Genomic DNA, 14,667 nt, shown 5'->3' on the forward strand with positions numbered 1-14,667 from the left:
ATCTTCTTTCCTTCTCCTTGAGTAGCACCTAGATGAATTCTTTTTATTATATGGGATTTGGGTAGAGTATGTTCCTGGCATTTCCGCCAGCTTCCTTTGGCTCTCTGTGGAAATAACCTGTGACTGTGTCCTTAATGGGCCTGGGACAGGGGCAAGACCGCACCGTTCACCCCAGGACAGACCATCCAATCTATCCTATTAGGTTTATGTGGCTGGGGCCCTCTGTTAGACTCTAGGGGTCCAAGAAAGGCGTGAGAGGAGACAGAACCATAGAACCATGGAGTGGATTAGCCACAGAGGAAATGATAACTTTGTCCTTTGGAAACCAGGTTGTTTTATGTTTCTGTCATTTGCTTAGTATATATGTATAGATCTATATGTTGTGTGTAAAATTTGCTAATAGATAATATAAAAGGTATTTTAGGTGTGTTACAGGAATATGTCTACAAGTTTTCAAAAAATGGAGACTAAGGCTTTACTCATTATTCAAAGGCCAATAGGAAGGAATTGCCTTTCTAACCAGAATGAGAACCCCTCAAAGGCTTGTCTCTTTAGATCTGAAGTTCTTCTCATTCTTTTGGGTGGCCCGGGATAAGCTATTCCAGGGTTTTAGTCATGCCTAATGCCCAATAGTTGGTGTTTGCATTAAGCATTTTATGTCAGTAGGTGAAATCATACTGTTCAAAGACTGGATCCCAGCTTTGGAAAGATCTAATCTATCTCGTGGAGAAAAACTGGGCAGGATAGGCCTGGAGAGGCCACTTACCAAGGCAGCGGACTTCAGAGCCACTCCAGAGCCCATTGGCCATGCACTCACGCACCCTGGAGCCCACCAGCGTGTATCCGGAATTGCAGGAGAAGATGGCTGTTGCCCCGTAGACAGACAGTGTTCCGATGCGGTGGCCATTGGGGGGAACCGGGAGCTCTCCACAGGAGATGACTAAAAGGATCACAAGATGCTCAGTAAGCCAGCCCCAAGAGGAGGGACATGGCTGCTTCTGCTTAGCAAAAACCGTGACAAAAATAAGACCTGTTCAACCTTACTCTGCTGGAATTTCTGACCAGAATATGGGTTGTGATGCTGACTTGTGTGATGTGGCACCTCAACTGGAGGTGTCTCCAGAAGCCCCCGAAGGTTGTTTAAAATACCTGGCTCCACTGCAGGTGCCTGACTCACCAGCTTTGGAGACAGGGCCCTGGCCTGTGTATTTTTTTAATCCTCCTCAGGTGGCTGAGATTAGGTTAGGAAGAGATGGCGATTCTGTGGTATGCTCCTTAGTGCCCTGGGCAGACATTGCTAACCAATTTCCTTGCCCTTCTTTTCTGAGCCCAGCAGCAGCCTCACACTCTTTGTCAACAGAGCACTGCTGAGAGCCTCTAGCTGAGGTATGAGGTGAGGCCTAATCGCCAAGGCTGCACTGAAATGTGAGTGGCTGCATTGTAGTGAGGCTGTCAAACGCTTGGGACTACTCTGCCACACATGTGGTTACATCCCACTGTGCGGTCTGCACCACAGTGTGTAAAGACAACAGTGTCTTGAATCACAGACATTAGCTTTTTTTTTTTTTTTTTTTGAGACGGAGCCTTGTACTGTAGTCCAGGCTGGAGTGCAGTGGCACAGTCTCGGCTCCCTGCAACCTCTGCCTCCTAGGTTCAAACAATTCTTTTGCCTCAGTCTCCCAAGTAGCTGGCATTACAGGTGGGCACCACCATGCTGGCTAATTTTTTTTTTTTTTTTTTTTAGTAGAGATAGGGTTTCACCATGCCAGTCAGGCTGGTCTCAAACTCCTGACCTCAAGTGATCCACCCACTTCAGCCTCTCAAATGCTGGGATCTATGCCCAACCTGGATCACAGGCATTGGAAGATACCATTCCTCCTCCCTCCCAGTCTCAAACTCCCACTTCTCACTGACCACTTCCTTCTACCTCTTTATAATCACTTGCTTCCTCTATGACATCCGCATTGGTCACATAAATATTATGAGCATGTCCCTGTTGTAGTGCATGCTGCGGTGAGCCACTCAGAGCCCCTTTTAGGACTGAGGGACTTATTTCTCCAGCTGCTGGCAAACAACCTTTGTCTGGCAGCCCTTTTAAGATTGCTGTGGTTGAAGAGTCCACCCACCTAGGAAGGTCATGTCCCTTTCCTAGGCCAGCCTGCATCCAGTGGCTGGTCAGTGTGGCAGTATAACAGTTCCCTTGCTCCAACTTGTGACAATTCTGAGGGGTCATCCCAGCTGCAGAGCTCCCTGGGAGGTGAGCTGAGGCTTTCACGAATACTGCATCAGAGCTCAATTCTCCTTCTGCCCAGTCCTGCTTCCTTCCTTCCTTTCTTTCCCCTTCTGTAGGTGGTGTTCTCAAGAGCACCCCCTAATAAGCCTGTCTCAGAGTGTCTTCCCATAGATTCTGACCTTTGAAACTGTATTAAAGAACCAAAGAAAAACAACTGACAATGGAGAAGGCAGGCAGGTTTAGGTGACCAGTCCCCTGTGCTACCCTCATTCCTCCTACATACACTCCCATTTGAGGTCTTATCACACCACATTATCATTGCTTCTTTATGTATCTGCCTCTCCGGTAGAGTATAAAGTCCATGTGGCAGAAACCAAAACCTTTTATCTTCATACCTCTACAGTGTCTGGCATATAGTAAGAGCCTAATGAATATTAAAGAAATGAATTAGTGGATGCTCATCTGGAGAAAGGCAGCTTTTGATAAGATGAGAAGATGCTAAGAAATACTTCCATAAAGGAGTAAAGGAGTAAGCATTTTCCCAGCTCCTGATTCTACTAGATGAGAGTCTAAAAAGCAGTACACTGCAATCCCTGGTGATATCCCCTTTTCCCCCACCCCAGTTCACCCCATGCATGAGACAGCTTAGGTAGGAGGGACTCTGCCAAACTTGCCCACCCTCCCTTCCTGGGCTTACTTCGGCAGGTGGGCGTAGAGTCCCCGAGACTCCATTTGCCATTGGCCTGACAGCGGATGACCCTTTGGCCAGTATAGTAGTAGCCAGGGTCACAGATGAGCATCAGCTGGGCCTGGAACTGATACTGTGTCTCAAAGATAAGCCTCCATCGGCCATGCTCCACGCTGATGCTACTGACATCAGGACAGGTCACAGCTGGGGGAAATGAGGAACACAAAGGAGGATTAATTACTTGATTAATTGTGGAAGACCTTGCAAGACCCCAGATCAAGGGACTTGGAGACCTTAATGCAATAATGAAGAATCCAGGAATCTTCAGTTCTCAGGCAGGTTTGGTAAATGAACAGAGTGGGTTGAGTGGGGGATGTGGCTAACTGGGAAGTACAGTTCTGCCAAAAAATTAAAAATTAAAAAACAGAAATAGTACTCAGTCACAGTTGATTATTGAATGTTCGAGTTACATTTGGTTAGATTTTCATTTTTCAAGAGAAGACAGAAATCTGGATTTTAATGAAAATTTCTTGATTTTAAAAGATCGTGGAGTAATTCAAAATCTGTTATAAAGCACTGTGTAGGCCAAAAAACCAAACAAAACAAAAACCTCTGTCTTTGGACCAGACATAGCTGAGGAGGTTACCATTTTGTGATCTGGCCTAAAAGTTGTTGTTTTAGAGCTTTGGAATCAAGGGACACTCATGCAAACTTTCTGACAGGTTTTCCATCTAAAAGGGAGTGGACCAGGCCATTCCTAAGTTCCATGGTGGTTTGTGGAAACATCTTAGGGCACAATGGTCATCAATGCTGAGAGCAGTTTCAGCAACTGCCTCCTCTTCTGAAATCCCCCAGCCTCCATGTCCATGTTTTTTTTTTTTTTTTCTTTTTCCTCATTATTGTCCTTTTAGCTTGCTCCTTGTAGGAATCTTTCCAGCTGCCCATCTAGCCCTTCCTTACACCCGCCTCCATTGCCCAAGGACTCACGGATACACTGTGGGGGGACATTGTGGTTGCTCCATAGGCCTGTGTCCAGACACTCTGCAGCGGCCTCAGCGCCTGTCTGGAGGTGGTAGCCTTCACTGCAGCTGTACACGGCTTTGGTTCCCACTGTGTACTCCTTGCCAAACACCAGTCCATTCTTGGGGGCCTCAGGAAGCCCACAGGAAAGAGCTAGCAAAAGGAAAACAATGTCATGAGCATTTCTGGTTTAAGATGGTATTCTAAAAAACTATTTTTGTCCTTCCTCCCCTCTCAAGGTCCCAATAAAACTGTAGTAAAAACTAATAAAAAGGTAAAGTCTCATAATAAAAAAGAAAATGGGAGGATCATCATCAGAGGAGTGGTTTTTTTGTTGTTGTTGTTGTTGTTTTGTTCATTTGTTTGGAAGAAAGGAATAAAGATAGAAGTGCAAAGAAGCTGTAGCTCAAAATATATGGGAGGGAGCCTCAGGGTGAAACCAGTTCTCCGCCATCTGTTCCCACAAACATGGTGTAGAGACATTCAAGTATTTACTCTCCAAACAAAAGAGAGAATTTTCTTTTCCACTGAAGGGGAACTCTCTTAGAATGAATTAGGACTGCTATGGTGGGAGTTGGCATCCCCGAGGAAAGCTCTTTTAATTATAGGATTTATGGTCTTTTGGCCTAAAGGCTGTCCCATTGCCTACTCAGGTCTGCCACATACTCAACTCAACTTCTCATTGATAGGAGAGACTTAGTGGACCAAGATATCTGTATATAAAAACAACAAAGGTAATCCACATTTCATATCTGAAAAAATCAACCTGGCCCTTACTTTTAAAATACAATCAAGGATCATATATATGAAGAAAATCAGCAGTGTGAACAAGACAAACCAAGATAAGGTTTAAAATAAACGTCCCCTTAGGAAACAGAGTTAATTCAGGAAATGGAAGATATATAATCTTTAAACTTTTGATCAGTAGTATCCTGATAAAGTCAAGGTGACATGTGGTACTCATAAAATAAAATCAGTGTGCTCTGAAGGAAAAAACAGAACAAAACAAAACAAAACAAAAAACAAGGAAAAGTTCTTTGAAATGAAAAATGTGATTGCCCAAATAAGCATTAAAGGATTGGAGATTAAAAGTAAATTTCTCAGAATATATTAAAAAAAGAGACCAAAAATGAGATAAAAGGACTGAAAACACAGAAGATCAATCCTCAATATAGGAGGTCCAGCATCCAACTGTTCAGAGCTCCAAAAAGAGAGATCACAAAAAGTGGAAGGGACGGAATTATCATAGATGAAAATTTCTCAGAGCTGAAGAGAGACACAAGTCTTCAGATGGAAAGGGAGCCAAAGGAATGCAAAAAGAATCACTCATAGATTCACCATCATGGAATTTTGTGTATCTAAGAAGTCCAGAGACACACAGGCATTCCTCCAAGTTCCTAGAAAGAGGGGAAAAAAAGACATAACTGTGAAGGAATGAGAATCAAACTGGCATAAGACTTCCCATCAACAACACTGAGTGTTCAAAGATAATGGAACAAAGCTTTAAACTTCTGAAGAAAATGATTTGTAAACTAGAATTTTACCTAGTCAACTGACCAAGCATGTGTGAAGGCAAAAAGATAGACACTTTCAGACGTGTAAAGTCTCAGAAAGTGTACCCCTCATGAACCCTTTCTTAAGAATTTACTTAAGGATATATATACCCCATGAAAAAGAGGGTGAAAACCAAGAAAGGACAAGATATGGGATATAAAAAATGACAGAACTAACTCACGAATACAAAGAAAAGGAATCTCAAAGGGACAACTCAGGGGAGAAATGTCTGCAGCAACATGGCCAGGGTTATTATTTTATAAGGAGTAGGGTCGACATTATGTTTATAGGAGGAATAGGAATTACTTAGGCAAGAGTAGACTGTTTGGTCTTTGAAAGAAAGTAATACTTATAAATCATCCTTGCCCTTTGATAGCTCAGGGGGTATTACAGATGGAAAGATTGATCTACCAAAGTACCCACTACTGCCTCCATCCACTATCCCCTCTGACAACTAGTCTAGAGCTCAGAACTTTTTTGTTCAGAGCCAGAATAAGCTTGGGCAGAGTCCCATTGAGATTGCCTAACAAGATGCTTGATGCTATAAGAATTTCCAGAACCAATAGGAGGCATCAGGCTGGGGCTCCATTATGAATGGGGGAGAGTAGACTGTTCAGAGGGAGAAAAGTTGGAATACCAAGATAGAAGAAGGGTCTAGGCGTGGGACTCTCCAGAAGAAGAGGATCAGGAACACAGAAGGAATGAGAAATGAGAGAGTGTTTAAACATGACACTCTTAATGACTAAACAGAAAGGCTGTGAGCTCCTTCAGTGGAACTAGGTTAGCCAAGCTGTCATATCTCATCAACTACCTGCCCAGCTTCCTTGAATCCTTTGGGAAGAAATACTTGGATCTCTACTGGTGTCTTGTATGGAGAGTCAACCCAGGGAGGGCAGTGAAGGAAGTGGGCAGCAGCCACTTCTCACGGGCCCTGGCTTGGCCTTGCTCTTGTAGATAACTAAGGGGACAGAAGATAATACTCCAGCCTGAGATACTAAAAGCCTGTGTCTCATGATCTCCATGCCAAAATGCAGTCCCCCAAACCCGGTGGTAAGAGGGACACTTCCTGTGAGTAGGAGGGGAGGGGATATAATCACAAAGTATTTGAGGCTTGTGGTGGAATGAGATCTCTGAGGGAGAGAGACACGGAGTGAGAGAATGGGCTGGAGAAGGAGAGAGAAGGCATTAGGAGGCATAGAGTCTCTAAAGGAGGAGTGGAAAAAATCATGGGTTGGAAGCAGCAGTAGAGAAGTGGAAGAATGCCAGGCCCTTCCTGGCGCAGAATTCTGAAGGAAGTAGGAGGTGGGTGGAGGCGGATTAACACTCCACTTGAAAGGGCCACAGTATACGTGCTCTCAGAGGACAGCCATGGTCTCCATGGAGGGAGGAAGTGAAGACAGCCAGCTGGGTAGGGACAGAGCATGTATGCTTGCTGGCCATGGAACTAGGATTCCAGAGAACGCAGTGGGAGGCTCAGAGGAAGGGCGTCAGTGGGAGGCACGGGGTGGAGTCAGGAGAAGACATGCACAGTAGTATGGGGATGGGTCAGCTGAAGCCTGGGGGAGGCCTAATTTTGGGTGGTGATGTAAGGTAACAGAAATGAGAGACTTGGTAGGTTCCAACTGGTGCTCTGGAAAAAAGACTTGTCCGTGTTAATTCAGTCAGAGATGCAGAGACCAAAGCCAAATGCCATTTGCCATTTGTGGACAGCCAGTTCACTGTGACCTTTGCTTAGGAGTAGATTATTAATAGCACATTGTTTTTGTTATTTGAGGAAACACAGGCACAGGCGAGAAGGTTGTGAGGATTAGAGATGAGAGATGTCATTAAAAAGTACTTCACCACTACTGGGAACCAAAGGAAAAATCAAGTAGCAACGCGATTTCCTGTTTTCATCTATGTAGTTGGCAATGTTTTCTTCTTTTTTTAAATGCAGTGCATAACATTGAGACCGTGGGAGAAAAGACAGCTCTTACATGCTGCTATACATGAGGACAAATTTTCAGAAAACAAATTTTCTGCTGCGATACAGCAGTCAGTATCGACAGCTGTCAATTGCATACACAATGATGCAACAATCTCATTTCTGGGAATTTGCTTTAAGGAAATATGTAATATTCATAAAGATGGAATTCTAAGTTTATAGTCACAAAGAATATAGAAATCCAAATGACCAACAACAGAATGATACTTAAATGAATGACAGTTTTCTCATAATGCTGTGCAACTATTGAAAATAATGATGAGGAAGTACAATGTTAACAATAGAGGCCAGGCGCGGTGGCTCACGCCTGTAATCACCGCACTCTGGGAGGCCGAGGCGGGTGGATCACCTGAGGTCAGGAGTTTGAGACCAGCCTGATCAATATAGTGAAACCCCGTCTCTACTAAATATACAAAAATTAGCCAGGTATGGTGGCGGGTGCTTGTAATCCCAGCTACTCGGGAGGCTGAAACAGGAGAATTGCTTGAACATGGGATGCAGAGATTGCAGTGAGCTGAGATCATGCCACTGGACTCCAGCCTGGGCGACAGAGCAAGATTCCATCTCAAAAAGTAGTATATAGTTAAATATACTTCCTCACCATGATTTTCAATGGTTGCGCAGCATTATGGGAAACAAAATCTGTAAGAGCTTTGTACATGGATGATCCTATTTTTATAATCAATACATAAAAGACAAAAGGAAATGTGCTGAAATGTTAACAGTGGTGATCTCAGGTTTATCATTCATTTTCACTTTTTTCTTTTGCATTATCTACCGTTTTTTTTTCTTCTTCAGATTTTTAGTTTAAATGTATATTACTTTAAAGGAAAAAACTCATAAATCATAAAAGGTAATGCATGCAAACTGACTGACACATTTCAAGTGTTTGATCAACCACTTGCTCTAGGAGCCCGAGTCCAAGCATCCCCTCTGCTGGGAGCCCTCCCCAGCTGGCCAGGAGAAAGCAGATCCTCTGGGCTCCCACAACACTGATTATGCTCCTGACACAACACTTCCTTCCTCTGCCACTTTGCATTGATGTGCTCACATACGCATCTCCCCCATGGATCTCAAAACACTGAGATTGCTGTGCACTACAGATCTTCAGTAAATGCTAGTGGAAAGAATGAAATAATTATCAAAGAGGAAACCCACATTTGGAAATGACTAGTCCTGGGACAAACCCAAGATGTGAGTTGGATCTGAGCTACCTTGTGACCCGCTTTCTACCTGCTTCTCACCTTGACAGAGAGGGATGGCTTCGCTCCACAGGTGGTAGCCCTGGGGGTGCCGGGTACAGATGGCCATGCTGTGTCCCACCAGGCGGTAGCCGGCGTTGCAGCCAAAGTGGATGGAGCCCCCGGGCTGGGTGCTGGTCTGGCCCAGGATGAAGCCATGGAGTGGAGCCCTGGGCAGGCTGCAGTAAGGGGCTGAACAACAAGATGAGGTTCAGGGAACTGGTACCAGCAGGAAGACAGACATCGTCTTTCATGCAGGCCCCCTTTCCCTTTCTTCTTCCCCATCCCCTTGTCTTTGCCACTGCCACATCCTCTGCTACTGAGGAAGGTCTGAATGGTGGATATTGAAAAACACCCAGTCAGGTTGGTAAAGCCGAAACAAAATTAAAAAAACAGAACAAAACAAAAAAACAGCTTCATGAAGCACTGGGTCCCTTTTGCGGTCCAAAGGTAGATCTGGTTGTATGGCTAAGTTCAGGCTCTCAAATCCCTTCAGCTTCCAAACAGACTTAGAAAGTAGAACCCAGTGGGGTTGGTTCCAGAAAGCTGCGACTGCAGGGGTGTGGACTTTGACCTTAGTCAGGCCTGGGCCCCAGTCCCATTTCTGGTCTGACCAGTTTCTGTAACGTGGGACAAATCACTTCGGCTCTAATTTCCTCACCTGTAAATTGGGACTGGTAATACCTACCTCACAGACTTTTGGTCAGTTTAAACTGTAAATATAGACTGTGTACATAAAGCCCCCAGCACAGCATGGGGCACTCACTGTTCAATGCTCAATAAATGGTCATTGTCCTTCTTCGTGTTGTGTGGGGGAATGCGCTGAGACGGACCTGTGGCAACCCGGGACACACATTTCCCTACAGTGCTCATTTCCCCTCCACATAGGACTTCAACTTGTTTCATTCATTTATTCAACAAATAGATATCAAGTATCTATTATCTTCCAGGTGTTGGTCTAAGTGCTTGCAATACAACAATGAAGAAAACAGACCAAAATCCCAGCCTGGGCCGGGCGCAGTGGCTCACGCCAGTAATCCTTGGCCTTGGGAGGCCAAGGCCAGTGGATCACTTGAGGCCAGGAGTTCAAGACCAACCTGGCCAAAATGGTGAAACCTCATCTCTAATAACAATACAAAATTGGCCAGGAGTGGTGGTGCATGCCTGTAGTCCCAGCAACTCGGGAGGCTGAGGCAGGAGAATCGCTTGAACCCAGGAGGTGGAGGCTGCAGGGAGACGAGCTCATGCCACTGCATTCCAGCCTGGGTGACAGAGTGAGACTCTGTCTCAAAAAACAAACAAACAAACATAAAAGCAAAACAAAAAATCCCAGCCTGAAAGGACTCACATTATAAAGCCTGCCAGGGATCCTCAGGGGGAGTTCTGTGAGGCCAGCAAAGAGGGATGACCAAAGGAGCAGGCAGATAATTCTCTTTGTTTGCCCTAGGAGTCCCTGGTGGGGTCTTCCAGGCAGAGATGGATAAGGCAGGATTTGGGTATAGGGCCCTTACAGCCTCTTTTTTGGTGATCACATCCCTCTACCAGTTAAATTGGTGTTTTAAATAGCTGCCTTCCAAGCTGGATTTGTTTCCCTACTCCTGCTTTGACCCCTGTGTCCTATGTGTGCCATATCCACATGGTTACCTCCCTCAGGAACAAGAATCTCGGTTGTAAAATATACTTAGTCACAGTGACAGACACAGGTGCAAATTACACTCGTCTACTCTATCTGAATTATTAAGTACTAATTGTTGTGCCATGTAATTAATTCACTTTCTACGTGGCACAGGTATTGTAATTACAACTGACTCATTATCCCCAAACATGTTAGTCTTTAGAACATCAAGGAAAGGGTAACTCCTTAATAGCGTTCAGTTCTTAATTAGCAACCGGTAGAGTGAAATGCTACCAAACTGCTGTATTTCCTGTTTGAGTGAGCAGCTGCCAGGAACTCAGCCTGAGTCACCCCTAAGAGGAACCTTAAAGTGTCTTTTTCAACATGTGGACACTGAGGCCTGAAGTGCCTTGCTTAATAATCTCACAGCTAGTGGGTGAGAGAGCTGGTCTCTGACATTGGGGCACTCAGTCATTGCAGCCTCCCAGACCCTCCCTTCCTTTGTGTGCACCAGGGAAAGGAGAGGTTGGATGGACTTTGCAGAGGATGTAGGCTCTGAGACAGTCAAGACCCACCTCCTCCCAGGAGCCCTCAGCTTCCTCTGGTTGGCTCTTCCCTGAAAGCTACACCCAGGGATTCTTTAAGACTGTTCACCCGCTGAGTATGGGCTGGTCTTGCAAGTAGGAGACCCATGAGAAGAGATGGACTGTGGCAAGTGGGACTTCAGGTACTGAATTTGACATTCCTTCCAACCAAGATTTTTTTTTTTTTTTGAGACAGAGTTTCACTGTTGTTGCCCAGGCTGGAGTACAGTAGCACGATCTTGGCTCACTGCAACCTCCACCTCCCAGGTTCAAGCGATTCTCCTGCCTCAGCCTCCCAAGTAGCTGAAATTACAGTTGCACGCCACCACGCCTGGCTAATTTTTGTATTTTTAGTAGAGACAGGGTTTCACTATGTTGGTCGGGCTGGTCTCAAACTCCTGACCTCAGGGGATCCTCCCGTCTTGGCATCCCAAAGTGCTGAGATTACAGCTGTGAGCCACCGCACCTGGCCCCCAACCAATATTCGTTAGAGATTTGTCCATCATTTGCCTGGAATGTAGGCCAAAGGTAGCCAGGGGAAAGAGTGCTGAAAGGGAACTGGTGTATGATGGAACCCCGCATGGTCTTAAGTAATTCATTTCTGCCTCCAAGCTTGTAGAGCCCAGTCAGCAGTTCACTGAACCCACCTGCCTTCAAAGTGGGCATCAAGCAGCTTGTGAAGTTTTCTTCTAACCACAGACAGTAATTCTCATGATGTGAGATCAGATAAATTCAAATTTCTCCATCTCATTATATTCCCAGGAATATTTTTTTTGGTCCTTATAGATTGTTGCCTGGGTCAGTCTTTGGCCTTTTGATCTGACTCTGTTTATAAGATACGGCTTCCTGAGCAGAAGAAAGGCACCTGGCCTTGAAATATAGCCCATCCTTTGCTGCCTGCTTAACATCTGCCCGTCAGAGATCCATGCCTTAGGGCTTTTTAGTTTTAAGAAACTTTTATTAGCATTTCCTAACTTTCTTAAAGGGACAGGATCACTGTTAGGTACTATCAGATCATATAAAATAGTTAAACTTATCCTGAAGACACAGTCTGGCTGTATGGGAAGAAAAGAGGGAAGAGGTTCAAAGAGGGGAATGGAATAGAAAAATAGGAGGTAGGGGAATGGCAAAGACCACTTAGCTTCAGGTGAGGCAGATTTAGAGGAGGGGAATGGCTGCCCAGTCTCCACAGAGGAGCTTGCGGCTTCGATGAGGAGAGGGCCTGTGGCTTATTTGTATGGTTTTTAAACTCACCTGAATAGCGAATCTTAAAGCCCTTCCGATTGTAGGCGTGATCAGATGACCAGCGCAGGTACACAGAGTTGCTTGAGCTGGTGACAATCAGGGGAGCTGAGTAATTCCCACTGAGGGCTTTCAGCAGAGGACTCTGTCCTGACGGACCTGGGGTGAGAAGGACGCAGGATTACAGACCATGGGAGTCATCACAGGGAGCCTCCAGGGAAGACCTCAGGGCTCAGAGGGTGGGGTGACTTGTTCAGAGTCAGCAAAATCATTTGTACTTGCACTCCTCTCTCTGCATCCACAGGCATTGCTCAAGGTGCTCTTTTCTCCTGAGCCCAGCTCTAAAGCAGTACTCTAGGAAGTCCCTGCCTACCTATAGGAGCTGGCAGGTAAGAAGAAATTGATTGCATTTTGAGATTTGACCAAGGTCAACTAGCTGGTTAGTGGAAGAATTGGTTTTCAAATTGGGAATTTCTTCCACTTGGCCACCCTACTTCTCTTGTGTGTATTTAAGCTCACGCCTGTAATCCCAGCACTTTGGGAAGCTGAGGCAGGTGGGCCCAGGAATTTGAGACCAGCTTGGGCAACATAGCTTGCTTTAAAAACATAGCTTGCTCCCCATCTCTACTTTAAAAAAATACAAAAATTATCTGGTCATGGTGGTGCGTACCTGTAGTCCCAGCTACTGGGGAGGCTAAGGCATAGAATCATTTGAACCCAGGAGGCGGTGAGCCAAGATCACACCACTGCGCTCCAGCCTGGGTGACAGAGCAAGACTCAATTTCAAAACAAAAACAAAAACAAAAACAAAACAAAACAAAACAAAAAAGCTCAGTGCCTGCCATATAGAAAAAAATATTTATGGAATGCATACATAGTAATAAAGCTAGAGGAAAATGTCATATCTCGGGGTCGTAAGTAACAGAGCTCCCTAATATTGCTTTTGAAAGCTCTTTGAGAAAGACTTCCCTCTTGTTCTACCTTAAGTGCCTGAGATTGCATCCCGAGGGGGCTGGTTGAAGGGGCACAGAATATAAAGCCGGATAATCCATGACACAGGATTTATCACTCTGGAAAAGGCCCTGAGTGATGGCTCTACGATGCCACTAAGACAGCCCTTAGAAGCTTGGAAAAAGTAATGGATCATATTAAACAAAGTAGAGTCACCAGAACTGCCATGCAAACTGTGAAGGGAAAAGCTCGGAGAAGTGGCATGCTGGGCTAGGTCTGCTGTGTAAAAGCTGACCATAGTTCTCAGGAAGACCTGGAGGACACTCTATTTACGAATGCAATCAGGAGGTGAGGAGCTCCAGCCTTCCTGGAGGGGGTGAGCACCAGCATTGCTGGAAACCTGAGTAACTAATGGCTATCCTCTGTGGGTGAAAACTGATGGGAAGAGACACTGGGCTCCCTAGCAGTAATGGGGATGAGAAGGTCCTAGAATACAGAGACCAGGTGGAATTACTTAACAGTCAGAAGCAACGTTGGTGTAATTACTAAAATGGGAAGCAAGGCTGAAATGGTAGCTGGGAGAGCCTGGCCTACGGGATCTACAAAGATGGCTCATAGAACATGATGTTCCTAAGGGCAAAGTAAATAGGAAGCCAAGAAGAGCAGCCAAAACAAGTATGACTAGATGAACAAAATAGATCATGAGTAGATCTATGAGCAGGGTGAGAAAAGCTGCCCCCAGCGGAAAGGTGCAATTCCCTGCCCAGTTTGCAGACTTGAGCCAGGTTTCATTTCCCAAGAGGCTGGGTCCCTGTGAAAAAAGACCCTGCACAATGACAGTAATTGTATATAGCAGTTGTTCCTACAGTTCTTCCCCCCAAACACCTACTACTGTGTACTCAGAAAACAGAATATTGTAGACAAGGGAATGTTCAGATATATCAAAGACTTCTGGATACAGGATGTTAGTTGATGCTGATACCTGGGGGTCCAAAGCATTATCACAGCAACTCTGTCAGAGGAGGGGTATATGAAGGTTGTTTTGAGAATAAATGGAGTCTTGGACCAGGTCTGTCTCACAGTACACACCTAATAAAGTAGGAGCCTCAACTGTAGCAGCTGTGAGGCGCATATCTTTATTAGAACAGATTAACACAGCCTTGGTTACATAGAATGTAGCTATGGATCTGGCCATGTAGTCTTTTTCATACCCTTCAGAAAGGAGGATCAGAAGCAGTTTGCATTCACATGAGGTAGACAACAGTATACATTCATGGTTTCCCCCAGAGCTATGTTACTTCTCCTGCTGTCTGTCATAATAGAGTATAAAGGGATGTGGACCATCCGGACATCTTGCAGAATATAACATATTGGTTCACTCTATTGAGGACATGATATTAATCGGATCTGAGGAGTGAGAAGGGACAATTAGTGCTTTGGCAAGATGCCTTTGCAAGATGCATGTGCTCCAGAGGGTAAGAGATAAATCCTACAAAGTTCTGCTGTGGAATTTTTAGGGCCCAGTGGTCTGAAGCATGCTGAGACATGCCCTCCA

The 14,667-nt window shown here is 45.1% G+C and overlaps 1 protein-coding gene across 7 annotated transcripts in view; it reads right to left on the reverse strand.

Moving 5' to 3' along the window:
- CSMD2 (CUB and Sushi multiple domains 2) overlaps positions 1-14,667 on the reverse strand; it is a 649,640-nt gene that overhangs the window by 57,068 nt on the left and 577,905 nt on the right. For all 7 annotated transcript variants that reach the window (XM_021939191.2, XM_021939203.2, XM_031666818.1 and 4 more), the window contains 5 exons: positions 12,174-12,320; positions 8,724-8,912; positions 3,909-4,094; positions 2,931-3,125; positions 767-940 (listed from right to left, as the gene is read on the reverse strand). In XM_021939191.2, coding sequence (XP_021794883.2) covers positions 767-940; positions 2,931-3,125; positions 3,909-4,094; positions 8,724-8,912; positions 12,174-12,320 — 891 coding nt within the window. The remainder of the gene's footprint in view (positions 1-766; positions 941-2,930; positions 3,126-3,908; positions 4,095-8,723; positions 8,913-12,173; positions 12,321-14,667) is intronic.

The sequence above is a fragment of the Papio anubis genome, chromosome 1 (assembly GCF_008728515.1).
Source record: "Papio anubis isolate 15944 chromosome 1, Panubis1.0, whole genome shotgun sequence".
Lineage (NCBI taxonomy): Eukaryota > Metazoa > Chordata > Mammalia > Primates > Cercopithecidae > Papio > Papio anubis.